The sequence below is a fragment of the Plecotus auritus genome (assembly GCF_963455305.1).
Source record: "Plecotus auritus genome assembly, chromosome: 3".
NCBI lineage: Eukaryota > Metazoa > Chordata > Mammalia > Chiroptera > Vespertilionidae > Plecotus > Plecotus auritus.
In genome coordinates this window covers 67,891,412-67,919,204 of record NC_137772.1, presented here as the reverse complement: position 1 = coordinate 67,919,204, position 27,793 = coordinate 67,891,412, and the positions used below count along the sequence as shown (strand labels likewise).

At 35.9% G+C, this 27,793-nt stretch overlaps 1 protein-coding gene across 2 annotated transcripts in view; it reads right to left on the bottom strand.

The window, feature by feature from the left end:
- DACH1 (dachshund family transcription factor 1) overlaps window positions 1-27,793 on the bottom strand; it is a gene marked incomplete at both ends in the record, with an annotated part of 442,851 nt that overhangs the window by 52,178 nt on the left and 362,880 nt on the right. For both annotated transcript variants that reach the window (XM_080661465.1, XM_080661464.1), the window contains one exon: window positions 4,599-4,750. In XM_080661465.1, the coding sequence (XP_080517591.1) occupies window positions 4,599-4,750 (152 nt within the window). The remainder of the gene's footprint in view (window positions 1-4,598; window positions 4,751-27,793) is intronic.

The window sequence follows — 27,793 nt, the reverse complement described above, 5'->3', positions numbered from 1 at the left end:
CTTGGTCCCTCCAAATTGCCCTCCCCTGCAGGCCTGGTCACCCCTAACTGCCCTCCCCTGCAGGCCTGGTCCCCCCTAACTGCTCTCCCCTGCAGGCCTGGTCGCCCCCAACTTCCCTCCGCTGCCGGCTTGGTCACCCCTAACTGCCCTCCCCTGCAGGATTGATCGCCCCCAATTGCCCTCCCTTGTAGGCCTGGTCCCTCCCAACTGCCCTCCCCTGCTGGCCATCTTGTGGTAGCCATCTCGTGTCCACATGGGGGCAGGATCTTTGACCACATGTGGGCAGCCATCTTGTGTGTTGGAGTGATGGTCAATCTGCATATTACTCTTTTATTAGATAGGATAGGGGCCTGGTGCATGGGTGGGGGACAGCTGGTTTGCCCTGAAGGGTGTCCTGGATCAGGGTGGGGGTTCCCTTGGGATGTGGGTGGCCTGGGCAAGGGGCCTGTGGTGGTTTGCAGGCTGGCAATGCCCCCTGTCGACCCAAGTGGAGGCCCTGGTATCTGGGGTTTATTTATCTTCTACAATTGAAACTTTGAAGCCTGGAGCGGAGCCAAGCCTTCTGCTTGCTCCGTGGCAGCAGCCATTTCTCTTCGAATTTATGTATCTTCTATCATTGAAACTTTGTAGCTTTGAGTGGATGCCTAGGCCGGCAAGGGCAGGCAGAAAGCTTGGCTTCCTCCATTGCTGGGGAAACCTAAGCCTCCCTCCTGCTCTCTGTGGCCGTAGCCATCTTGGTTGGGTTTATTTGCATATCTGCTCCTGATTGTCTGGTGGGCGTGGCTTGTGGGTGTAGTGGAGTGATGGTTAATTTGCATATTACTCTTTTATTAGATAGGATAATGAAAATGAAAAAAGTTAATTTCTTAAAATGTATGAAATATACATACATGTTATCAAAATGTAAAGACTGGGAGTTCAGCGTATTTTGGTCTTAGTACTAAGACAAATTCTTTTTCATTTTCTTTCCTCAAACAAGAATTAGAGCATATTTCTTACATACCACAGTTGGATTATGTGTATTTATGAACCCATAGTGAATTAATCTGAGGCAGCCATTTATTGTGGTTTTAACATTATTTGTAGGTTTTTCTTCTTTAATTCTTCCATATAGAAAAACTATAGTGAACCAAACTCCTGTCATATATTCCCTTATGGCATATATTTCAATGCCAACCTTATCTATAACTAAATTTTATATTCTCTACCCTTATTTTATATTTCTATTTTTTACTTATTTACCTATTCTTATTTTAACATTTATAAGTTACTTTAAATAATTATTTTAATAAGGCAATGAATGTATATTATTTATTCCCAAATCTATGTACTAATAGGTCCTAGCTATGATTATTACATGAAAGCTCAGACTAAAAATACTCGGTAAGATTCTCCTTTGAATGTGTTCAAATGGTAATTAATGTTTGAAGGTGTCACATCTAGTATGTTGGCACTAAATTTCTAGTTTCCTCACCTGAAATTTCACAGGGAGTTCTCTATCGACATATTTGAATAACAAAGCCATATGAAAAACTGCCCACATTTTAAAAACACAAATAAAATTTCATATAAAATAAAAATTTAAAAAACCTAGTAAAGCAAAATCTAGAATGTATCATATCTCTCACTAAATTGAAATTACTATATTTTATTGTAGACATCTTTATCCATTATTACTTTTAATTTCTAAAAAAAATCAAGTTTCAAGACAAAGTTAGTAAAATCTTGCACTAAAAATATAGATATAGTCTTTTTCTATACTATATATATATATATTTAAAAATAGTAGTATACTAGTATATAGTATTATTCTATAGGTCCTTTTTTAAAGCACAAAAAATAACATTTATAAAAATTCAATTTTTATAACATGTCATGAAAGAAATATCTTTAGTATCACAAATTTTAAAATTGAGAATTATTAAATTACAGAATATCAGAAATTAAATTATTGGATATTAGAACAATTACTCCTTAAACATATTATTTTGAAGGGTTTTTTTGGTCATTAATTTTAAGAAAAAATAGAATTCATATACATTAAATTTAAATATAGCCTTGGGTTTAATTACAATAGCAGATATGCATAATGAATCTTTAATTTTAGATATGAAATTGTATGATTTGAAAAATTACACATTTTCAACTCAATTCTTTTTCATTACTATCCTGATAAAATACCTCCAAAGAAAATATGGAGTTTTAAACTTACCAAAAAAGGTTACCATCTTGAAATAGAAAGCAGAGAACACACTGCATATAATTGAAATTGCAGAGGAAATTGAGGTAGGCAGAATGTAATTACCAAAATTAGAATTTGGACAGCAAACACAGTTATACTGTATGTCCAATAAGCCAGGATCATGACTGTTTAAACATTCTATATCATTCTAAGGATATTACTATAACTCAATAAATGTGGCAATATTAAAAGAACTAGCATCCATGACCTTCTATAAACCATTACTAATAATAAATCCTGTATGTATGTATGTGTGTGTATATGTGTACATGTACATATGTATTTTGTGTGTTTATTTGCATGTGTGCATATATATATAAACCTGTGCCTGAAATGCAGTAAGATTTTAATCATTATTTTACCTTATACACACATATGTGCATGCCTATATACATATATATTAAATACATATATAAATATAATACCTACATCTATATTCACATTACATATATGTAAGACTGTAGTTGGCATGTATAATTTATTTATAATACAGTAGTCTTAGTGTAGGGGTTCTAACATTATCAGTCTCAGATTGCTATGATTTTGAACTAGAAATCATTTAGCTTGCCTTCACCATCATCCTATCATCAACTTTTGCTAAATATGTCTTTGAGGCTGGCTGGAGTGTAGAAAGAGGAGTATATTCAATCTAGAGATGACTTCTATAAAATAAAAAGTGTCTAAATGTATACATGGTAAAACTAGGGTTTTCCTTCCTTTCTTTTTCTTTTAAAGAAATAGTTATAGTTTGAGGTGATGTAGATAACATTTCTTGTCTGGGTAACATTGGGCTGGGGTGGGTGAACATTTCCAAATTGAGAGTATTTCTTCTAGAGACGTGGTATCCACACAACAGAGGAGGCCACAGGCAACCCACTCTCCAGGTGTGCAAGCTGCTTTTATACTGAAGAAACACAGAAATGTTTTCGCTGCCAAAATTAAAATGAAATTATCACTTACCTGGTTAAAGAGGTTTTAGTTAGTGAAGATACATACAACTAGATGGAGGATTTTAAGTAAATGCCTCATTTTTTTGTTTGTTTGCTTCACATAGAGTTGTATACATTAAAAAAAAATGAATTGTTCCCTTATTGTCACAATGCAAATTCAAAAATGTTGAGGGATATTTTCTGAAAGCATTTCATTTAACAAAAGAGAGAAACTGTAAAAATCTATCTCATAGCAAAAATACTATGAGTCAAATTTAGAAAAAGTATTATGTTTACTTTAAAATATAATCAGCTATTTGGCCTTGATTAAATTTGGGCAGATTGATGATTTATTTCAATTACTGAAATATAAAACCTTAAAGTTGAATACAGTTCTGGAGACTCTAATTACATTAGTATTAAAAATGCCACATTAATATATGAGAAGATATGTTCCATTAAAGGCCTTCTGTTATATCCTTGGAGAGGTAAATAAAATTAATTACATTTCTACTGGGAGAAAGTTTAATTCAGTAGGAAATGTGTACAGAAAAATATCACCAAGGATGGAGTGCTAGAGTAAAAATTGAAAAAATATATGTTATCAGCACAGTATCTACAAGCACATTCATACTACTAGCTACTCCAAATGTAGAGAAATAGATGGCAAAAATCCCCATCTGGGGCCCACATGATAACTTCATGTGTGGGCAAGAAAATTAGGCTTTCTTTTATCCCACACACTCTTATTACTTGGCTCCATGCTCTCTGTTATTGTTAACTGCAAGTATTTTTGATTCATAATGTACTGTACATAAAATATACATCCTGAGGACTACATAGGAAATCCGTGGAAAGTTTTGTATGGCTTTTTGAAGTCTATTCTTTGAAGAAACCCTATTAACTGCAACAAACTTACTTATGAAAGAAGAGATGTTTTTGGATTCCTTCATACTAGATGTATTTAAGTGACTAAACATATCATTTCCTCAGTGGAAGTCCAACAGTTTAAAAATAACTAAATATTTATTAGAACTAGTGAGCTGTCATTTAGTAAATCAGACAAACTTAAACATTTAAATTCTTCCCATTAGCGATAACAAGAACATTTAGGCAACGTGAGTTTTAAAACACCTTAGGTCATTTTCATGTAAGTGTTTTTTTGAGTCTTATCATACATATTGTGTATTTCTAAACCAATTTGATTAGTGTAGCAAGTTTAAAATCTTAAATTGCTGGAAAAAGTTAAAGGGTTAAAGAAAGACAGCAGGGCATGGCTAATGTGATCAAGGTGATCTTGGACACCATTTACCTTGGACACCATGGTTCAGTCAAACTCATGAGTAGATTAAACTGGAGTAGTATGACTTTGTAAACTCTGCAACTGGGTTTTTATGTTCCTTTCTTGCAGGTTGCAAAAGGCCTACCTGTATGTTAGTCAGCAGGGTCTCTATGGAAGACAATCCATCAGGAAACAGAAAAGGAGATGGAAAACCGGGAGGTAGTGGTTGTCCATGCCCAGTTAGAGAAAGTTTGTCAAGGCTGTCTCTTGCAGTTGGTGTGGAAAGCGGGGTCTCATCTGTATGTGATTGAAACAAAAATATAGAACAAGTTACGCTTGTCTGTTTTTATTAGACCTCAGTAATGGCTTCCCTAGTGGTTTCCAGAACATTTATTGCAAATTGGTTCCTGCTATCAGGAGAAAATGCTTTCTGCTGAATTTTCTTTAATGAAAAAGCTGTGGAGATACAACAAGATAACATTAATGAGTAACTTTATAAGCCTTTTAAATGCAGTCTCTAATGAGACTGAGTTTACAGTGCCATAGAATCTTTTTAAAACAAATATTATCTCATATATAGTTGTGATAATATATTCAGGCTGACTTTATGGGCACCTTCCCAATTATCTCATTTTAGTTTGCTCTGTTTGGATTGACAATAGAATCTTTCTAGAGCTCCATATAAGAGAAATACGTTGCATATTAGTATGTTTCTTTCTCAATTAACCCTTTATGTCAATGATTTGTTCAAATATATTCTTAAGAAATCTACAAAAGATTGTACAAATAAAACCTTTCACTTCACATCTAAAGAGACAAACTAGAATCAAATATCATTCTAAGTTATAACTGAATTGTTCAACATCATTAATACTAAAGGTCTAATTCTTCTTTTTTAATTTTTATTGTTGAAAGTATTACATATATCCCCCCTTTCTCCCCACTGACCTCTTCTAGTCCCCCTTCCCCCTCCTCCCAGCCCCAGGCCTTCACCACCCTATTATCAGTATCCATGGTTATGCATATATGCATGCAACTTCTCTGGTTGATCTCTTCTCACCCACCTACCCACCCTGAAGAAGGGTTCTAAAGAAGGGTAAGATAATACAGCTTCCATAACAATATTTTTAAAAACCAAATATAAAGTCCTCTAAGATAAATTAGTCTTTACTTTGTTTACTGAATATCTTTCATCATTTTAAGCAACTTAGAGTAATGCCCCAATATAAATTATTTTACTCTTATAATGAAATCTTTTTATTTAGTTCTTTATTAGTTAAATATGTTCAATTTAATTTAAGATAGATACAAAGTATGGCTTATTTTAGTTTATTATATCACAGAGAAGATTTTATTCATGGCAGAATTCTCAATTTTATAAATATTTTATTTCACACCAGGAAAATTAATTAGCACAATGTATTTGCACAATCCTGATAGTATTCCTCAATTTTGCAAGTGGCTAGAAACTTCAGCACACCTGCATTTATGCTTATAATTTGATTCCATTGTTCTCAATCATTTCTTTATTTTTCATTACAGCACTTAACCACACAACATGTTTTCCAATTACCTCTCTCTGGGGCAGAAGTATATGGAAGCTGCTACACTTCACTGTCTGTCACTAATGTCAGAACAAGTTAAATTCATCTCCCTCACCTTGCCACATTTCTAGTTAATGAACTAAAAGGGAAGAAAAGTTGGGGAGAGGAACAATGAACACAAGGACTTCTATTAACCACACTTTTGACTTACTCACTCACTCACTCACTAACTCACTCCTCTGCAGTTTCTCCTTCCAGTCCCTCCTCTGTTAACTTACTAACAGATGATCTGAGGCAGCAGGTACCAGAGGAAGAAATGGAATAAGCAGCTGAAGTAGGATTCATTGGGTTCTTATTTTCTTTTTTTAGTCCACTTGTCAACAGGGTTAAAGAAAGACAGCAGGGCATGGCTAATGTGATCAAGGTGATCTTGGACACCATTTACCTCGCTGTCATAAATTACTCCTCCGGACCAAGGCTGCTAGTGTTTTCTCACAATATCTCTGAAAAGGCGCTTGTTAAACATCTCTGTGCATGTGAAATTGTTTAAGAATGAAGAGCAATATTTTTTGATCAGCATCACCTTAGCTGTCACATGCTAAAGAACATGTGACTTAATAGATCATGGGGATAATAATTGCTTGTCTCCTGAAGAAAAGCATAGAACCAGATGAGCATCTGAGATTGTGTTCAGCTTTAGTCTGTGACTCCACATTTCTTAAAGGTTATCCAAGAAAAAAGCATCATATGTATGGGTACACACACACTCACACATACACAAACATTTATTTAGAAGTTCCATCATCCCATGATGATTTAAACTTCAAAACATTTAAGTCTGACTATGTTTGCTTATTGTGTGAATTAATTAATTAAATCACTCGTGATACATGCATTCATGTAGCCAATGTTTACTTAACATAAATAATGTGCTGGGGATAGACACTGGAGAGAGAATACTGAAAAACCCCACAATCTGTAAGCCTCAAGAAGCATTTTCTAGAATGACCAATCCCAATCATTAAATACCGCATTATTATAGTTAGCAAAGCATTTTGTCTTCCATCCTTATCCCATTACTATTCATTTTCCCCAGTATAAGATTAAAATTGTGCATATATATGTTTCATGTTTTTTCTGCAGTTGTTTCTATTGAATGATCATCTTGGTTCTCATGCTTTCAGCTATAGTGAGTAGATTATTATTTGGTATAGACTTATTTGGTTTAATTAATTCATTTATTATCTTACATAGTAGAGATATTACAGTCACTTTAACTCTAACAAACAATCAAATTTAGGGCAGAGTGAGCAACTGCTTAAAAATATTTTTAAAGGGTGATTCTTAAGATCAATAAACATTATATAAAAGAAAACAAACTAATCAAAGATCAAACAAACAAGACAAAATATTTGGGGGTATCAAAACCCTACTACCTTAGAAGAAGTTGTCATCTTGTGGCAATTAGCATCATAGAAAGTCTCATTTAGTCTTCCTACAAAGAGTAAAATTGAGAACAGGATTCTTCCTTTTAAAATAAAAGTGACCTTTGATATCCTAAATGTTCTAAGAAGATTAAAGCAAAAGTTTGAGAGACCAGACAACATGGAAGAGAGTTTTGACATCACATAATCTCTAAAGACTTCAAACAATGAATGATGCTAAAGCACAAATTCACAAAGGACATTATTCCAATTTTGTATATTGTACATATTTTTGAGTTTTATCTTTAAAAGAAGGTTGGCATGTCAGATATTATGACCTTTAATTATAGTATTTGACAATGTAATCTGTTTTTCATTCTTTAAAATTGTGCTCCTAAATAATGTGAAACTTATGGAAAAGTTACAAGAATTGTACAAAGAATTCCTTTATAATGCTGTGGTTGGTTGGATAGTATACCCTCAACATACATGTCCTTGTCTAATCCCTGGAACTTAGTAATGCTAGCTTATTTGTAAACTGGGGTTTCACAGATGTAACTAAATTAAGGCTCTCGAGATGAAGAGATCCTCCTGCTTTTAGGATGCACCCTAATTCTAGTCTTTCTTTAAAAGAGAAAGTCAGAGGGAGATTTGAGAGAGACAGAGAGGTCCACAGAGTAGAGGAGGAGGCAAAGAGAAGACAGAGAAGGAGATCAGAATGTTGTAGCCAGTCACAGAATGCTGACAGCCACCAGAGCTAGAAGAGGAAAAGAATAGATTCTCTTTGATAGCCTCTTGAAGATAGCTTGTCCTTGCAGACACCTTGAGTTTATACTCCTGGCTTCAAGAACTGTGAGGAAATAAATTTCTGTTGCTTTAAGACACCAAGATTATGGCCTTTTGTTACAAGAGCCCTGGGAAACTACTTCAACTCTTTACCCCAAGTCACCAATTTTTCCATTTTCCCACATTTGCTTTTTATCGTTCTGTCTTCTCTCTCCCTTTCTTGTTCTGTGTGTACATATGTTTGAACCATCTTCCCCTTTCAATCCTTAAGGCTTCACTGCATATTTCACAAGTACAAGAGCATACTCTTCCACAGTATAAAATGAGCAAGAATCACATACACAGACTACTATTATTTAATCAAGAGCCCACATTCTATGTTCATTATCTGTGAGATGTTTTAGTGTAAAGAGTTAAATAATATGCCTGGCCAGGGGTGGGTCAGTGCTTGAGCATTGACCCATGAGTCAAGAGGTGACTGGTTTGATTCCCAGTCAGGGCACATGCCCGGGTTGTGGGCTTGATCCCCTTATGGGCATGCAGGAGTCATTGATGTTTCTATCTTTATATCCCTGTCCCTTTCCCTCTCTCTAAAATTATATATATATATATATATATATATATATATATATATATATATATATATATATATATATAGAGAGAGAGAGAGAGAGAGAGAGAGAGAGAGAGGAGAGAGAGATAAATATTTTAATTTACTTGACAGGTACTTGGGGACTATTTTTTCTAGGCAAGTAGTAGCCCCTAAGATAGCCTCCCATGATTATTCCCTACTACTATACTTATTCTCTCAAGAACTTTCCCCTTAGTTAGAGTTAGACCTAACAAATAGAATAAAACAAATGTGATGGGATGCCATTTCTGAGATTAGGTTATAAAAAGTCGGCAGCTCCCATATCTCTTTCCCTCTTTTTCTCTTGCATTTCTTACCCTGGTAGAAGCCAGTTATCTTGTCATGAGACAGCCCTGTGGGGGTAACATGACAAGGGATGGAGGCCTGTCAAAAATCACGTGAGTCAGTTTCAAAGCAGATTCCCCATGTGCTGCTGAGACTTTGTTTTATTTTTATTTTATTGAATTTATTGGGGTGACATTGGTTAGTAAAATTATATATGATTCAAGTATACAATTTTAGAATGCATCATCTGTATATTACATTGTGTGTTCACTGCCCAAAGCCAGATCTCCTTCTACAACCATATATTTGACTCCCTCTACCCTTTGCTCCCCCGCCCCAATCAACCCCCCCTTCCCCTCTGGTAACCACCATACTGTTGTCCGTGCCTATAATTTTTTGTTTGTTTGCCTGGTTTATTAATTTGTTACTTTAAATTTTTTATTTCACATATGAGTGAAATCATATGATTCTTGACTTATTCCTACTTATTTTGCTTAGCATGATATTCTCAAGATCCATCCATGTTGTTGCAAATGGTAGTGTTTTACCTTTTCTTAGGTCTGAGTGCTATTCCATTGTATACAAGTACGATGTCTCCTTTACGTACCAGTTGAGCTAACTTCAACCTCATCAGAAGCCTTAAACCTGAGGCACCCAGCTAAGTTGCACCCAGATTCGCGATCCATAGAAACTATGAGATTTTTAAATATTTACTGGTTTAAGCCACTGAGTTTAGTTGTAATTTGTTACACAGCTGTAGATAAATAAAACGGTATGTAACAGTTTTTTGTTGTTTTTTTTTTAATACTTTGGAGTATAGGAAAAAATTACTTCGTATCTAGTTACTTTCAGCGACTGTTGAAATGCAGCAAAGTCAACCTTCCTTTTCTCATTTTTAAAAACCTAGCAGCTTTAATGAGACAAATTTTAGTATCACTCAAATCTATAATTCCACATTCCCTATTATTTCTTATAAACATTTCTAAAAAGTAGAGACTTCATCAATATTGACTAGAGAATGGTAACGTCTCTTTGGAATAAGAAAAGTCAGTATCTTCTTAAATACAGGTTTCAAAAGGTTATGAATATCTATGATTATATTTGAAAAAGAATTAGTCAACAAAAAATAACATAAAACACAAACATAAAATTTCAGAGCAAGTTATTGATTACTTAAGTTTATAAACTTAATTCTATAAGAATCCTTAAATTATCCTGCTTTATTTTATTAAATTAGGAAATACTTCAAATATATATAAGACAAACTCTCCCAACACCTGGAATGGCAAATTAGGTGAGGCAAAGGGGGCACTGACCAGGGAATAAAGTAAGCATTTTTGAAATCTGTATTAACTAGGGTACTATTCTTTTTCTAAGTACTCCACATCCATAGGGGACTAGTACTTAAGCCAGTGCTCAAGAGTTCCCATTATTTTTAAATTCCAAAGTAAGAATGGTTATTAACTTTAAAACATTTTTGCATTTTAATTCAGTTACAGGAAACTACAGTATTTTTCTTAAGAAAAATAGAACAACATGTATTACAAGCTAACAAGTTATTTCATCTTTTGACCAGAAAAATACTGATTAACATATTAATAATTATGTAATAAATATAATGATATTATAATAATGTATAATCATTTAACATTAGAATAATAGATAATATAAAGAAAAAACATATATGAAGAGAAGAAAATAGTCTTAAAATTCCAAAATCAATAAAGTATAAAAGAATATTATTTCATTCTTCTCATCACTTCATTTCAGGATTTTGCTCATATTTTAAAGTCACTTCTCAATAACTGACTATCAGTAAGATTGATGACTCTGTAAGACAAGCTTTTTTCTCTGCAATCTTATCACACATAACAATTTAGCAGGATATCCTAAGGAACAATGTTGTTTAAAAAAAGGGGGGGGGGGGCTCTGCTTTAAAATGTTTTCTTTCTTGTTAATAAAATCTAATTCAGTTGTTATTTTCATAACTAATCCTTTTGGGTTGGAATTATATATATTTTCTTTCAAATATGTATGTGTGTATGTGTGTTTATATTTTTGTCTCTGATATCTTCTATTACATCATAAAACCAACTAAAAAAGACTCACTTTTAGAAAATGATATATTCTAAGTGGGTTCACATTTATTCTTCTTGATGTGGAATAGATAGCAACATTATTAAAAGGGAAAATCTCCGTATTTAAAGTTTACAAGTGTTCTGGAAATTTGCATGAGAAATCTATATTTATATACTAGCAGAATAAAAAAATGTTGACAAAGTTTTGAGTATGGTGGTTTCTAAACAAAAGTGAATAATTATTTATAAAAATATATTTTTTCATTTTGTTAAATATACAGCATGATTGTATTGATGTTATATATACATCACAATTGTATAGAAAGATAAATGTATTTGTGTTTTTGTAAACTCATCAGCCACATTATTGAATTGGAATAGAGGCATAAATAATCTAAAAATTTAAGGACTGATGCTTTAAAAAAAATATTTGAAACTTATATCCAGATAAAACACAGCCATTTAAATTGAGTTCAATCATAACCTCAATTGTGGTTCATTCCTGCTTTAGGAACTCTGGCTTTAATTTGGCAATAGAAACTAATAATAAGGTTTAAAAATGCAATCCCCCAATCCTATAAAATAAAAGGCTAATATGCAAATTGTCCCCTTGGGAGTTCCACTGACCAGGCATTCAACCACTCGCTATGATATGCGCTGACCACAAGGGGGCAGCGTGGAGTGAAGGAAGGCCCCTGGCCTGCAGCCGGCAGCTGGAGGAAGGAAGACCCCATTCAGCCCTGATCACCAGCCAGGCCTAGGGACCTACCCGTGCACGAATTTCATGCACCGGGCCTCTAGTGTAATCATAAATCAGATAATGGCCATGTAATTTTCTTTCTATTTTCATCTTCTCACAAAATAAAGAATTCCAAAATGTACATTAAAATTTATTTGCATGGCTTTCATATATCTATTTCAATTCTTATAAAATATCCAGGGGTCTCATGCAATAAAGCTTGTTTTCTATATTTAACTTTAAGCCCATTTTTCAAATTCTGCACTCAAAATGACTCCAAAATTTTTTATAAAATTATCACCATAATCTGCTATAGCTATCACATTAAATGTGATGACTGGCAAAATTAAAAGCAAACCAGGGTAGCTTCAGAATGTGTGAGTTCAAGCTCTGGTTTACCAAGTTTTACCAAATACTATAGAGCACAGAATCCTTCCCTTATGTTCTGTGAAACACATTTGCCTTATTTATTAAAGGGATGATTAAAAACACAAAGAATTATAGTTTACATCTATTTAGAATATTTATGTAAAACTTCTTTGCAAAATATAAAATATTAATAAATGTAAAGTTTTAATAATTTACAAACCAATTAAATCGATTACAAGTTTCTTTTTGTAAACTTTGCTTCAATGAACAATCTTGGTCTTATACCATAAGCCCCTGGTTTCTCTGTTTCTATATTATTTATCCCCGAAGCTTGTGATAATAAAGTATCATGTCAACAATAAAATAATTGCTATATATTATTACAGTTGCCTTATGCAAACTAACCTTGAGTTAGTTCTGTGAACAGTTAAAATTAATTATGATATAAATAACTTGAGAAAGGGCAAAAAGTATACATTAGTTTATCAATTTTTCTTCAGGTAGCAGGACCTAAAAGAAAAGGGTAGGTTGACTTACACAAAAAGCAATGGGTACAGATTTTGAAAAGAATAGACTGTGAGGAGCATAAAAACAAACTTACGAGGTTCCATGGATCTACTTGAATGAAGTAATATTAGAACCCTGAATTTTGAGTATGGGTGAATAAAGGAAAATACTTATTATGGGAAGGAGATCATTTTAAGTGCATGTTTGGCAAGATGCTGGAGGTGTGCTAAAAAATATACCAGACTCACAGTTCACCTAATTTAATGCATAAAGTCTTTATTACATACATATGCAACTTTCACCTTTATCTGTGTTTCTTAACTCTGGGATAGTTGACCTCTGAAATGATGATGAAAGTTAGGGACCAGGCTTCATAAGAATAACTAGTCTCAGCCCCCGAACACAGAGGAAGCACAAATTAATTTCTGTTGAAAGAATATGTGAATGAGATGAAAGCAGGCAAAAGCTGGAAGAGTGCAACATGAAGAAATGAGAAGGATATAGTAGTCTCTGCTTACGCTGAGGTTACACTGCATTCATGAGAGCAAAACTAAAACTGCTTTCTATTGGAAAACCACACTATTGATTACAAGGCAATTTCGCAGTCATTATCTTGGGTTAGGAGGAAGCTCTAAGAAGAAGATTTTTAAAATATATGCAATTATGATCACAATAATGTTATGTGCCAAAAGATTGATTCAAATGGCACCAAGTGTTTAGAAAAAGAAGAGATTATATATAGATCATGCAAGTTGAGAGGAAACAAGAAAGCTAAAATCCCCACAGCAAGGTACACTTGGAATGGACATTGGATATTGGAAAATTTAAACAGGGGGAAGTCAAGGAGTTCTATGAGGACAGTACCAGGTATAATAGCTCAAGAAAAACAGAAATCCAAAGAGCCCTAAAAACGTTGTATTTTTAAAGAGAAAGCTTATTTCCTACCATTAGTCTCAAACTACAGTCTTTAAATTCTGGTCATTCTGCATTTATATTTCAAACATCTATGTATGAGAAAAACTCTAAATCTAGGTATATATTTAACTAGTGGCCCCATGCACAAATTTGTGCACATTGAAAGAAAATTAATTAGAAGAAATATTTTAATATTGCTATTCACCCTTTTTCTATATAGAAGTGTCAACCAAATTCACTACTGACAAAGATAGATAAAAACACACACGTGCAATTGGTGCCAGCAAAAGCTTTATATGTATCACGCATGCGTGAGTCAACTTAGTCTTTTATATATATAGAATAAACTTGCTTAATTAGACCTGCTTTCTGGTTTAGCTAAACTTTTTCCAGCCTAGTGAAGCACCCCAACTTCTCTTTCAGGTAATTGTCAGCAACACAGCAGTAAATTTCAACACAAAGCAGATTACTATTGTAGATCACGCAGGTAGAACAAAGGGTAAAATATTTAACTGCAGCAGTGTTTGACTATATTCTACACAGTGAGAAAACATGAAGTCACTTTCAAGGTTCACCATTTCTCACTTCTTTTCAGTCAGGTCAAGTGTCCTAAATCTCCGTTTTCCGGCTAATGAAAAGAAAATAGGATTCCACTGAGTCTCCTATCTACCTACTCCAGGACTTCTGTGAGAATCAAATGAGATGAGGCATGGGAAAATTGCTTCACAGACACTTGGTTAAAGTGTAAAATGTTTCCACTTGGGTATAAAGTAAGTCGTTTTCCTGGAAGAAACTGCAAGGAGGCTAGTTGCTAGGTAGAGGAAGCCAGGCATTGTTACGTGACATCATTACCTGGACGAACACTTAGCATATTGGCCTTTTATATATATATATATATATACTAGTGGCCCAGTGCACGAAATTTGTTCACGGGGCGGGGGGTATCCCTCAGCCTGGCCTGCACCCTCTCCAATCTGGGACCCACTTGGAGGATGTCTGACTGCTGGTTTAGGCCCTGTGGATCAGGCCTAAACCAGCAGTCGGACATCCCTCTCACAACCCGGGAAAGCTGGCTCCTAACTGCTCACCTGCCTGCCTGCCTGATCACCCCTAACCACTGTGCCTACTGACCTGCTCGCCCCCATCTGCCCCCCCCCACCAGCCTGATCGCCTCCAACTGCCCTCCCCCCTACCACTGCTGGCCTGATTACCTCTGCCTCGGCCCTGCCACCATGGCTTTGTCCAGGAGGACATCCAGAAGGTCTCCCGGAAGGAGTCCCGGTCTAAGTAGCATATTACCCTTTTATTAGTATAGATAGATATTTTCAAACTTGGCCTTGACAGCAAACTCATCACTGCCCTTGGCAATTAAGATGGAAGTAAAGGTACAGAGATATCTGTGAATATTTTTCTCCTCCCACTACTTGGAATTGGTTGGCAAAAATGGAATGGCACTATTCATTAAACACACACATAGTCACACACTCACACACACACACACACACACACACACACACACACACACAATTTATCTTTAAAACATTTTGGGTGGCTTGTTTCTCAAGTCATAAGTATAAATGTTCGTGAAAGAGCTGGTGTATCTTAGGCTGAAAAGATCCACTTAACTGACCTTTCTGTCTTTTCCATGGCCCTGTAGGTTTAACCTCACTGCTGATATTGCAAGTGAGTGTGGGAAAGCATTTACTGAAAGCTGCATAACAGGCAAGGTTATATTTACTAGGCTGATGTTTTGCATATCTGCACAGTAGGGCCATTAAGGGTTCTAAGAGCACAACGGAAACAATCATAACATTTGTTTTTAGATGACTGACTCAGGACATGTACACCAGGCTTTATATAGAAGCTGTTTTTGTTTTATTAAGGGACTGTTTGCCTGTTAGTGATAACATCATTAAAAATAAATGAAAGGGGGCTGGTAAAATGCTTCCCCAAAGCAGAAACCTAATTAAAGGTGATATGCCTGTTATGAGGGTTTTTTTCCAGGACTCAAAAATAGAACAAGGTTAGTTCTTTCTTATTTTGTAAAGCCCAAAGAAGATCTCACAGTAAAACATCACTTCTGATCTAATTTTCTATTTCTGTGTACTTTAATAATCCACTTTACAGTCTGTGCTTGCCCATGGAAAGTGAACTAGTTTTGTTCTTACAGATAGCTTCATCATGTCATAGTGCATGAAAAGAAAATCTGATGGTTCAGCGCAAACAAAAAATGCACTCTCCTTTGAAAGCAAATTGTACAGGTTGTAATATATGCAGTAATAGTCATTGGAATAATGCACACACAAACATTTCATGGTCCTAAAAGACCACTTTTGAGAACCTCAGTTAATGGTTTAAAAAAATTTCCAAATCATAGTTTATAGTTTATAATTTCAGAGAGAGAGAGAGAGAGAGAGAGAGAGAGAGAGAGAGAGAGAGAGGAAAAGTAGACTCATTTTAAGGGGTGGAGTTACTCTAATTTCATGGATGGTGGAAAAGCAGGAAACTGCATTCCCTTGATAACTCTGCCCTTATTGTGCTGTGACCTTGGCCAATTTACTTAAATTTACATCTGCCAAAAATGAGTTTCTGAAATGTGTTTTGAGAATTTTCTGGGGGCAGGGGAAAGGAGCTGTCACATGAATCCAAGGCCTCTTCAAAATTATTATTACTTTAGAAGCAAAGAGAAAATGAGGAGAAACACTGGGCACCCTCACAGGGTGCCATGGTTTGCTATCTTGGTTTCCTGTCACCTCTGCACAGTTCTATTTCATTTTTGAGTCTCCAAACTGAAAACGAATCTTATTGCTAAGTGAATAAAACAGCACAATTCCCAGATTATCCTCCAGAAATATAAAATAGCTTTCACATTGTGGAATATTTAAACTCTGATTCTCATATGGGTTTTAGGCTAAAATTATCATGGAATTATTAAAAAAGTGTAAGTTATCTTTGGAAATCATTTGGTATAAATTGATTTTTCAGATGAAACACCCCAAAAGTGATTAACCCAATGTTTTTCAAATGTCTGTAAATTCTCATTTCTTTTTTTTTTTAATTAGCAGCTATAGTATCAATTTAGAGAAAATACGAAGGAAGAATAACATTTTGAATCATTCCAAGGATGTGTGGACCCACAAACATACGTGCATATGTGACAATTGGAGAAATGTCAAGCCTGGCAGGATGTTAATAACTAGGGGATTGCAGGAGTGATAATGGTAAGGTGATTGAGAGTTAAGGAAAAGAGTCCTTATCTTTAAAAGATACTCACTGAAAAAAAATAAGATTCAATAAAATATGTTTGGAATTGGCTTCAAAATAATCTGCAGAAGTGGAGGAATAGGTGGAGAGACTGAGGAAGCAAGTCTGGACTTGAGATGATCATTGATAAAGATGAATCAGGGATAGATTTATGGGGTCTACATTATGCCATTCTAACTTTCTATTTGTTCGAAACTTTCTGTAGTAAAATGTTTTTAACAAAAATAATTTTACTCAGTAAAATTCTACTAACTCCTTTTTTTAAAAAAGTCAGGGGTATTGGTATGATAATGGTCATCATTGTTATCATCAAAATATCCAGCATACACTGAGTCTTTTCTGTGTATGCAAAGCAATGTTCTAAGCAGTTTACATGCATTAACTCATTTAATCTTTACAATAATCCCATTAGACTGTCACTAGGGGTATATTCATTTTACACATGAGTAGATAGAGGTAAAATAACTTAATTAACTTGCCAAGATAACTTGGCTAGTGAGGAAAGGAGCCAAATTCAAACCCAGCAGCCTTCTTCTGGAACTTATGATTCTTTGACACTCAAGGAGTAAAATATAAATTTCTACAAGCATTTGAAAAATGTATTGAATATGTGTTTCAGATGTGTGTAAGAAACACACTCCAACAAAATAAAATAATTTTATAATTATCTCAGAGTAGGGAAAAAAAGACAGATTTTTCTATTTCACTCCTCTTTCTTTTTAATTTTAATTTTTTTCAATTACAGTATACATTCAATATTATTTTGTATTAGTTTCAGATGAACAGCATAGGGGTTAGACAATCATATTCTTTATAAAGTGTTCTCCCTAATATTCCCAGTACCCATCTGACACCATATATATTTATTACATTGTTATTGATTAAATCCCCTATGCTGTGTTTTACATCCCCGTGACCATTTTGTAACTACCAATCTGTACTTCTTGATCCTTTTACCTTTTTACCAAGCCCTCCAACCCCCTTTCTCTCTGGAAACAAACCATCTGTCCTCTATATCTATAACTCTATATGTTTCTGTCACTCTTTAATCTTAAACAAAGCTTAACTTACTCCTTAAAACCTAGCTAATCATCATCCTAAGCAGCCAAGATTTCCCCAGATTGTCTGCTTCCACTACTATAGGTATTCATTTTTGAAGCAAAGCTATCTATCTTAGAAATGGAATTCCAGATTATCTCCACATGGGACTAGAGAAATTCAGCCAAGAATATAATAGACATTTAATATCAACCCTAACTTTAACTATCCCACACAGGTATCTCCCTGCAAATTTCCTCACTACATCTTTACCTGATACCATACATACTAACACGGTCTATACTTTCCTGGTGAAAAATATTTAATCTTGAAACTATCACTTTTTAATTGACATATGCATTGCATGAGGTAAAAAAGAAAGGCTCATTTAAAGATTCTAAAAGTAAAAAAACATATTGTCCAAGTGAGTCACTTCAGAAGGAGCAGGTGTCATGCCTCATCCTTTATCAGCTACAATTAAATCCTGGCTATTGCCACAAACTGTCTTCTGCACTTTTCCTAATTGTACCTCTCCTAAATTTCCTCATTGTGTAACCCTAGCCATGAACTCAGTTTCATCAGGAAGAACTTTAGTTTTCTAAATCACCCTTTCTCAGTTTCAGACCTCATTCCTCCCATCTCCATTAGTTGCTCCCTCCTCAAACCAGGAGCTTCCATAGTTCTTGGTTACTACTCTGCTCAGATAAGATATCATACATCAGGCTGCCGGGACAACTTCCCTGACTGGACATCAGCTTAGGTCTAGATAAATCCATCCATGTAAACCTTATAATTTACGAAGCATAATGACTCCTAAGCTGCAGGTGTGTTCTAACGGGTCCCTACACTCCACCTCAACTTACCACAATCTCTTGAGACCAGGAATGTGGCACATGAATGTGAAAAGTCTCCTAAGGTGATTTATAAGATGGTATACTAGTACTTAGATAAGCTCCTACCTATTCAGCTTCACTGGCTTGAAACAATTCATTTTCCCCTCATGTCCATAATAACCAATTACTAACACATTGTATCAGGACTACTATTTCAAATGATCAAATTCATTGAAAATTATCAACAAACACATTTCTTTACAGGTGTGTTGCTTAAGTATGTCTAACATGAAAAACTGTGAGGGAAGGAACTTTGTCCATCTTATTCACCTGTGTAACCTCAATGTCTGGCATTGTTATTATTGATTGGTTGAATATCTGATATACTGGTAATGTATTTCGCAAACTAGTTAATTTGTTAAGTTCTTAGTTCTTATTAATAAAGATAAATTTTAACTGAGGTTAGGTTACATTTTAATTAATTGAGTCTGAATGAGACAGTATCCTATATAATAAAAGCTTAATATGCAAATTTTCCCATCCTGCGGTAGTTTGACTGGGAGTTTGACCGCTCACTATGACATGCGCTGACCACCAGGGGGCGGCGCAGAACATGGCCGGTGTCAGTGATGCGCTGCACCCTCTTGCCAGCTACCTGGGGGCAGGGGTGATGGGGACGGAGGTGTGGTGAGAATGCAGGGTGTCCGCCGAGTTTGCTCTCATTTCCTCTGCTACTCTCCCCTGAGATGCCAGGGCTGAAGCCCCTGCGCTCAGGTGCTGGGCACCCACGAGGAGCCCACCCCACACCCTTGCGGCCTCTTCCAGGTGATCCCGGCCGCCACCACAAGGGCTGGTCGGGCTCCCCATGGGTTTGCGCAGGAGCGAGTCTGCCAGGCCAGCTGGGAGAGAGCGCGCTGCTCACTCGGCTTCCCTGCAGCACCACTGGGTGGCCCAGAGGCCCATGTTACGGCCTGGCCTGTGGTGTCCAGCTGCGCTCACTGCATCTCCGTGTGGGGATTCGGGCACCGTGACTCAGGTGGAGGGGGGCGCACAGGGTCCAGGGACCCAGGTGCTTCCCAAGGTCAGCTGGGGCTGCCCTTCCATGCCAGGAGTTTGCACTTGGATTGCAGGCTAGGCCTAGGGACCGCACCCATGCACAAATTTCGTGCAGCCTCTAGTATATAATAAATGCTTTTGGTTTGGGTTGCCTTTTCAGAAATGTGTATCCATCATACAAAATTATTTATGATGTTGAAAATTCTATTTTTTAAATTCCAAATTTAAAAATTAAATAAATACACATGGGGCTACCCAGTGCATGTGTAGAAAACAGTAAGATTTGATTCATCTCTCCGAAAGCAATTTTGGCTGCTTTGGGCTGCCAGAGATTTGACACTACAGAGAGTATCCATACAAATTTTGATGAGTATCCTGTCAAGAATATTATAAAAACTAGAAATTGATAGGAGGTTAAATTAAGTGATCTTTATATCCCTTTTACCTATTGAGATTTTATGACTTCTTTCTTAAAAACTAACTGCTTTCTTACAATGTCATATAAAAATGCAAAGGAGAGCACTAATATTTAGGATTTAGGGAAATATAAAAAGTTAAGAGTGTATGTTTATGTCATTGTCAGCATTCTTCTCTTGGCGAGAAGGGGATTCTTGATCAGCACAGCTGTTATTTTGCAACCCTCAGAGCATAAAAATATAATGCAAAGTTCCTGGACCTTTACTATAGCAAAGTTTAAAAAAATAATTTCCAATGTATAAGGACTTGTTCTTTGTTGCAAAGAAAAAAGATGATATTGGCAGATTTATAAAATTGTTGTTACTAGCTTTGTAATATGTTATATTTCCAAAAAATGTCAAAAATTGAATAAAAATGAGAAATCTTGCTTGTTTTTCTTTATTACCTATTTTAATATTAATTTTAAAAATATTTGCTTTACATTTTAAATTACTTTAAAAATTCAAATTAAAAACACACAGCATTAAGCAATCTTTTCATTGAAGTATTTCCTGTTATCTTTTACTTTTTATTGTACATGACTAATAGCATGGGTGCTTCAGATAAATTTGAGGGATTTTTTTTTAATCATGATGAATTTTAGTATTCAAGATAGAAGATAAAACATCTATCAAGAACCTTAGCTGAGCATAGCTGGGTTGGCTCAGTAGTTAGAGCATTGGCCTGTAGACTGAAGGGTCCCAAGTTCGAGTCCTGTCAAGGGCACATGCCTGGGTTGCGGGCTCGATACCCAGTTGTGGGAATGCAGGAGGCAGCCAATCAATGGTTCTCTCTCATCATTGATGTTTCTATTCTCCCTTCCTCTCCCTTCTTCTCTAAAATCAATAAAAATATTTAAAAAAAAAACAACAAAAAAAACCAAAAAACCTTAGCTGAAAAGAGAATGTGTGTTAGGGGAACTGAGGAAAGGCAGCATGGATAGACACAGTGAGTGTAAGGTGAGTGACCAGTGTAGATGTTAAAGAAATAAGGGGCCAGATTTGCATGAACTCTGTAGGCCTGGACATGAAGCTATGGCACATGATGTTTAGGATCAGTTGGGCATGTCTGATCATCTTGCAGAAATGGCACTTCTTTCTAATCATGTACGTGTCATGAAAATGTAGAACTACTTTACCCTGGTATGACTCCTGTGACTATTCATTCCCCTGGAATAGTCAATTCAAATCAAGCTAGCAATATTGTTACTTGATATTTTCTTGCATACTGCTTCATTGTTTGTCTCTTCTATTTACAATGCAAGAACCTTAAGAACAAAATTCCTCTCTATATTTATGGCTACTGTGTCTCCTATACCTTGAATGGTAACTTGCACTTACTAGGCTCTCAAGAAATATGTGAACAGTGAAAAAATAAACATTTAAAAAGAATTTAAAAATAAAACAAATCATTTTTTCAGGCTATTTGTGTGCATTTACTTTCAGAAATCTCAAATTTACAAACATATGTATTAGTTCTAGAATCTTAATAGCATGTTAAAGAGTTAAATTATATTACTATAGATAAGATCACCATATAAGAAAAGTATACCATATGTATGTATGTGCATATACAAAAGACTGTTTATGTAAACACACATAGTTAGACAAGTACACAGATATATATGAATCTATATAGTAATATAGGCATGTAGAATTCTTTATCTTTAGTCAACCAATAACTATCCTATGTTTAAATAACTAATTTACTTTAAAACTATCACCAAAAGCTTTAGGCAAATAAATAATGTTTGTTATTTGACAAATAAATTACCTTTCATTAGTTATTTCTTCTCCTCATATAAGATTTTATAAGAATGCAACCTGGAAATTTTCAATTGCTTTCCATTTTAGCACATGTACTTTAAGATGAACAAATTAGTCCAGCCAGCATAGGTCAGTGGCTGAGCATTAGCCTATGAACCAGGAGGTCACAGTTCAATTCCCAAATAGGACACATGCCTGGGTTGAGGGCTCCATCCCCAGTATGGGGTGTGCAGGAGGCAGTCGATCAATTATTCTTTCTCATCATTGATGTTTCTATTTCTCTCTCCCTCACCCTTCCTCTCTGAAATCAATAAAAATATATTTTAAAAAATGAGCAAATTATAAGTATCATGTGTATTGAGAGGTGAGCTCATCAATGACTTAATACTAAGTGAAAAATTGAAAACAAGGAAAATATTCAACTTTATTGGAAACTACATATTTGAACAAGTAAATCAAACATGTAGGTTTTCCTCCTGCACTCTCTTGACATAAAAAACTCACATTGCCCTTTAATATTATTTTACATTAGATAATTTAAAGAAAAAGCATAACAAAAATAAACAAGCAAAAATAGTATAGTATACATTTTCAAACTCACACATAGCTGTAAAGATTCTGATATGTCCTCCGCCTACCTGAGCCCAAGACAATTGTTACAAGGAAGAATTTATCTTAGAAGTCTCTTCTTTTTAATTGGGAATTATTACAAACTAGAGGCCCAGTGCATGAAATTTGTGCATGGGGGTGTGTGTCCCTCAGCCCAGCATGCACCCTCTCCAATCTGGGACCCCTTGAGGGATGTCCAGTAGGATTGGGCCTAAACAGGCAGTCGGACATCCCTCTCACAATCCAGGACTGCTGGCTCCCAACTGCTCGCCTGCCTGCCTTCCTGATTGCCCCTAACCACTTCTGCCTGCCAGCCTGATCACCACCTAACCACTCCCCTGCCATCCTGATTGATGCCTAACTGCTCCCCTGCCAACCTGATTGCCCCTAACTGCCCTCCCTTGCAGGCCTGGTCACCCCTAACTGCCCTCCCCTGCAGGCCTGGTCCCCCCCAACTGCCATCCCCTGCAGTTCTGGGTCCCCCCCTCCAACTGCCCTTCCCTGTAGGCTGGTTGCCCCCAACTTACCTCCTCTGCCAGCCTGGTCACCCCTAACTGCCCTCCCCCACAGGCTTAATCTCCCCCAACTGCCCTCCCTTGCAGGCCTGGTCCCTCCCAACTGCCCTCCCCTGCTGGCCATCTTGTGGCGGCCATCTTGTGTCCACATGGGGACAGCCATCTTTGACCACATGGGGGCAGCCATATTGTGTGTTTGAGTGATAATCAATTTGCATATTATTCATTTATTACATAATACTAGAGGCCGGGTGCATGAAATTCGTGCATGGGGGGGGGGGTGTCCCTTAGCCCAGCCTGCACCCGATCATCGGGCCTAAATGGGCAGTCGGACATTCCTCTCACAATCCAGGACTGCCGGCTCCCAACTACTCACCTGCCTGCCTGCCTGCCTGCCTGATTGCCCCTAATTGCTGCTGCCTGCCAGCCTGATCGACAGCTAACTGCTCCCCTGCCAGCCCGATTGCCCCTAACTGGCCTCCCCTGCCTGCCTGGTCACCTCCAACTGCCCTCCCCTGCAGGCCTGGTCACCCCTAACTGTTCTCCACTGCAGGCCTGGTCCCTCCCAACTGCCCTCCCCTGCTGGTCTGATCGCCCACAACTGCCCTTCCCTGCTGGCCATCTTGTGGTGGCCATCTTGTGTCCACATGGGGGCAGCCATCTTGTGTGTTGGAGTGATGGTCAATTTGCATATTACTCTTTTATTAGATAGGATATGTATTCTTATTGTTTCTCTTACAATCTATTCTAAAATATATCTTGTAACTTTTACATCATACAAATTATCCACAGAGATTTCAATATAGTGCTTACCATAACAATAGCTTCAAAATGCCATGATATTCTTAAAGAAGTTATTTCCTTTACAAAATCATTTTCACAGCTGTTAAATTAAATCATAACTTTAATCAGAGAGCTTTCAGGAAACCAAATCAACTTGAAATATTAATACATTTTATTTTGCCAATTAATTCAGTTGGCAAGCCAGTCAAATTTCTAGAAATTGGGCTTTCTAGAAATATTTGTGGATGAACAGCAAATGTAATACAGTATGATGTGTACTGTAACAAAGACAAGAACAAGAATATCAGAGCAAGTAGCAACATTTAGTTCATTTGACTTCCTGGAGGAGGAAAGATCAGGATGAAGGACAATCAGGATAGAAACCTCATGGCAAGGTGAAAGCCTACTCAGGTTTAAGGGGAGAAGAAATAACTTTTGAAAAAAATATAATTTATTGTCTCAAATCTTATTAAAAGGTTCTAAACTCTCCATCTACTTTAGAAGTGGTCCTCTATCATGAATTTTTGTTAACAATTAAACATTAAAAAAAAACCCTTATATATAAATGTTCACTGAAATATTTTCATTCTATTACTCCTACGGTTCCCTAATAGGAGAAGAACTGAGGCCAGATTGAAAGAATGTTTTCCTGGTAAGCCCATGTCACTCCTAGTGATTACTGTCTTGTTTTCTAAGAAATTCTTTTAAGGAATGATTTTAGAATCTTCCTCAGGATCATTATAAAGGTGCTTCCTTTACAGTCTGTGAAATGTGCCTCTATTAAAAAAATCAAACCTCATAAGCTTCTTTTACTCATCGATTACTTACCTGTGGGCCAGCAAATTCAGCTATAAATTTAGTCCAGATATCTTAGAACATAATTCACGAGGACTGAATTCATTTAGAACAGCCAAGACTTTTCTTCCCATCTATTCATCTATATTGGGCTCTCATGATCATTATTCTCACTATTAATACTTTCTCAAGGAAAGAGAAGGAAGAGAAAGGAAAAGAAAAGCTTATTGCACTTCTTTATATAATTTTGAATGAGTGACCTGTATACTGAAGAGAGAAGATGCTAAAAAATTATATTGTAATTTGGTTACTTGATTGCAATTTGAGTTTATCTCCATCCTAAATATGGAGTTTCAAAATCTGGGAGAGAAGAATTAGTTTATATTTTCTCTAAGCCAGTGGTCAGCAAACGCATTCGTCAACAGAGCGGCAAATCGCGGCTCGCGAGCCGCAGTTTGCCAACCACTGCTTTAAGCTTTTCAATCTGGATTCTTGATCCAGCTTTTCCAAAAATTAATCATGATATTGAATCATTCTCTTCCCTGTCTCAAGTTTACTAAGGAATTAAGATATAAATACTGCAAATGTGTCCTCTTTTTACAGACTTTCCCCCTTTTTGCTGAATAGTTCTAGAATTGTGTAATATATACCTCCCTTTTTTAAGGTTTATTTTTATTAATTTTTCAGTGTTGACATTTTACAGGACATTATTGACATTATTCTCCCCCTTTGCCCATCTTTACCCCCACCCCATGGACATGGACAATAATTTAGTATACCCCCTTTTCAATCTAAAAAAAAAAATCTCCCTTTATACCAATCTCCAATTACCATCCCAATTTCCACATTCCTTTTGGAGTTGATATTCTCTGTAATCTCATCTTCTCCCCTGTCTAATCAATTTTATTCCTACCTCTCTAATAAAACTACTTTTATCAAAATTAATTGCCAAATCGGAGTGTTAATTCTTAGATCTCCCCATTCATGACTTATCAGCAGTCCTTGACATGTTGACCATTAATTTCTCCAGTTTTTAAAACTCTTTTTCACTTGTCTACCAGGACAATACACTCTCTTTTTCATCCCAAATCTCAATGGCAGCTTCTTCTTAGTCTCTTCATTGCTTTTCTTTTTAATCTAATCTTTCATGCTCAATACATCACAGGGTACCTCTGACCTTGTTTTCTTTGCTGTACCCATTCCCTAGTGATCTCATTCAGACCCATGCCTTGAAATATGAACTATATGCTGATGGCTCCAGAGTTACACCTTTAGCTCAGACCTTTTGGCTAAAGTACCCTCATCTCTGGACTCATATCTCCACTGGGATATGAACAGGCATCTTGAAATTCACATGTCCAAAAAAACAAACAATTACCCAGTTCTATAACTTCTCCCTTTATCATCTTGTTAACCTCAGTCCCATTCCATTCTCTTTCTTCTAAGAGTCAACTAAAATGATGAATTTGTAGTGTTTCATTCTAGTCCATATGCCCATAGATAATATATACATAGAGTGATCTAGATAGACATATCCATATTTGTGTGAGTAACCATGAGTAACACTTAACATATTTGGGAGTTAAATTTACATAAATATCATGACATTAATAATATATTTTTCTAACATTATGTTTTTGAGACTTATCTAAATTGGCTCATATAAATATATTTATTTATTTGAAATGCTACATGGAATTCCATTATATAACTATGCTATATTTTATTTATTTATTACTCCATTAGAGCATTCAATTGGTTTCAAAATATTTACTATTATAAGCATATTGAAATAAAATGCTCTAATTATATCAATGTACTAGACCTTCAAATACATTATTTTATGTATCTCACAAAATATGTTTAGTATTTTTCTTTATCACCATGAAAGAAACTGAGTATTAAAAAGATTGAATAATTCTCCTAATGTTCCACAATTAATCAAGAACAGAACCAGAATTTGAAATCACAGTTATGTCATACATCACCCAGAATTTTTTCTTACCACACTGCCTTGTGTGCTTCTAAATCCCATAATGTTCTTACTGGAATGATGCTGACAGTAACAATGAACAATGAGAAAGGTTCATTACCAGCCTTAATCCTTGCTTCAAGGAGAATTCTAGAAAATCATGAGTGAGCAATGAGGTCATGTGGGTACAGAAGTAATATGGGAATAGTGGTGACAGACCATTTAGAAAACTACCTTTTAAAGCCTTGTTATCAACTAGTTGGCCACTCCAGTTCCAGAGCTACTGGCAAGAAATTCACAGGAACTGGTGACTAAACTGTGGAACAGGAAGAAATGCAAATAAAATAAAAAGTCTTAGTTTGTGTACTTGGGAGCCAGGAACAAACTAAGAAAACTCGAAAAAAGAAAAGAACAAAAGACCCTCAGGGCGGTTGAAAGGAATAGGTTGAAGCAAATGTAAGTATTTGATGGTATTTCCTTTGAAATAAAGATTTATATTACTTACCAAAAACTTTGAGCCAAGAATTCTTACTTTCTCTCTAAACAAGAAAATAATTAAAAAACTACAAATAAATAGAAAAAAAAAAGAAAGAAAAGGAATAAATCTTGCAGGCTCCTCGTAGACACAAATCTAGAATTGTAATGATTACCTTCTCTACTTCTCCTTACCTCCATACACAAGCCACTTCGCCCCCAACTAAAGATTCAACAGTGAGAAGTTACTGAAACCAACCTTCAGGACTAGGAGGAGTATTATAAGGCAAATCAAGCTAGGAAGTTAAACAAACAAAAACTCAGTATCAATTTGTGTTTATGGATCTGCTCTGGCCATGGGCCCTGCTACTAGTAGTTGCATTCCTGCCTTGTTTCCCTAGAGGATTTATTCCAAATATAAGTGGGGCCCATCCTGTGCCAGAACCTGTGCTCAATATCTTGGCTTCCCTTGGCCTATAGTTCTTATGTCTCTCATCTCAG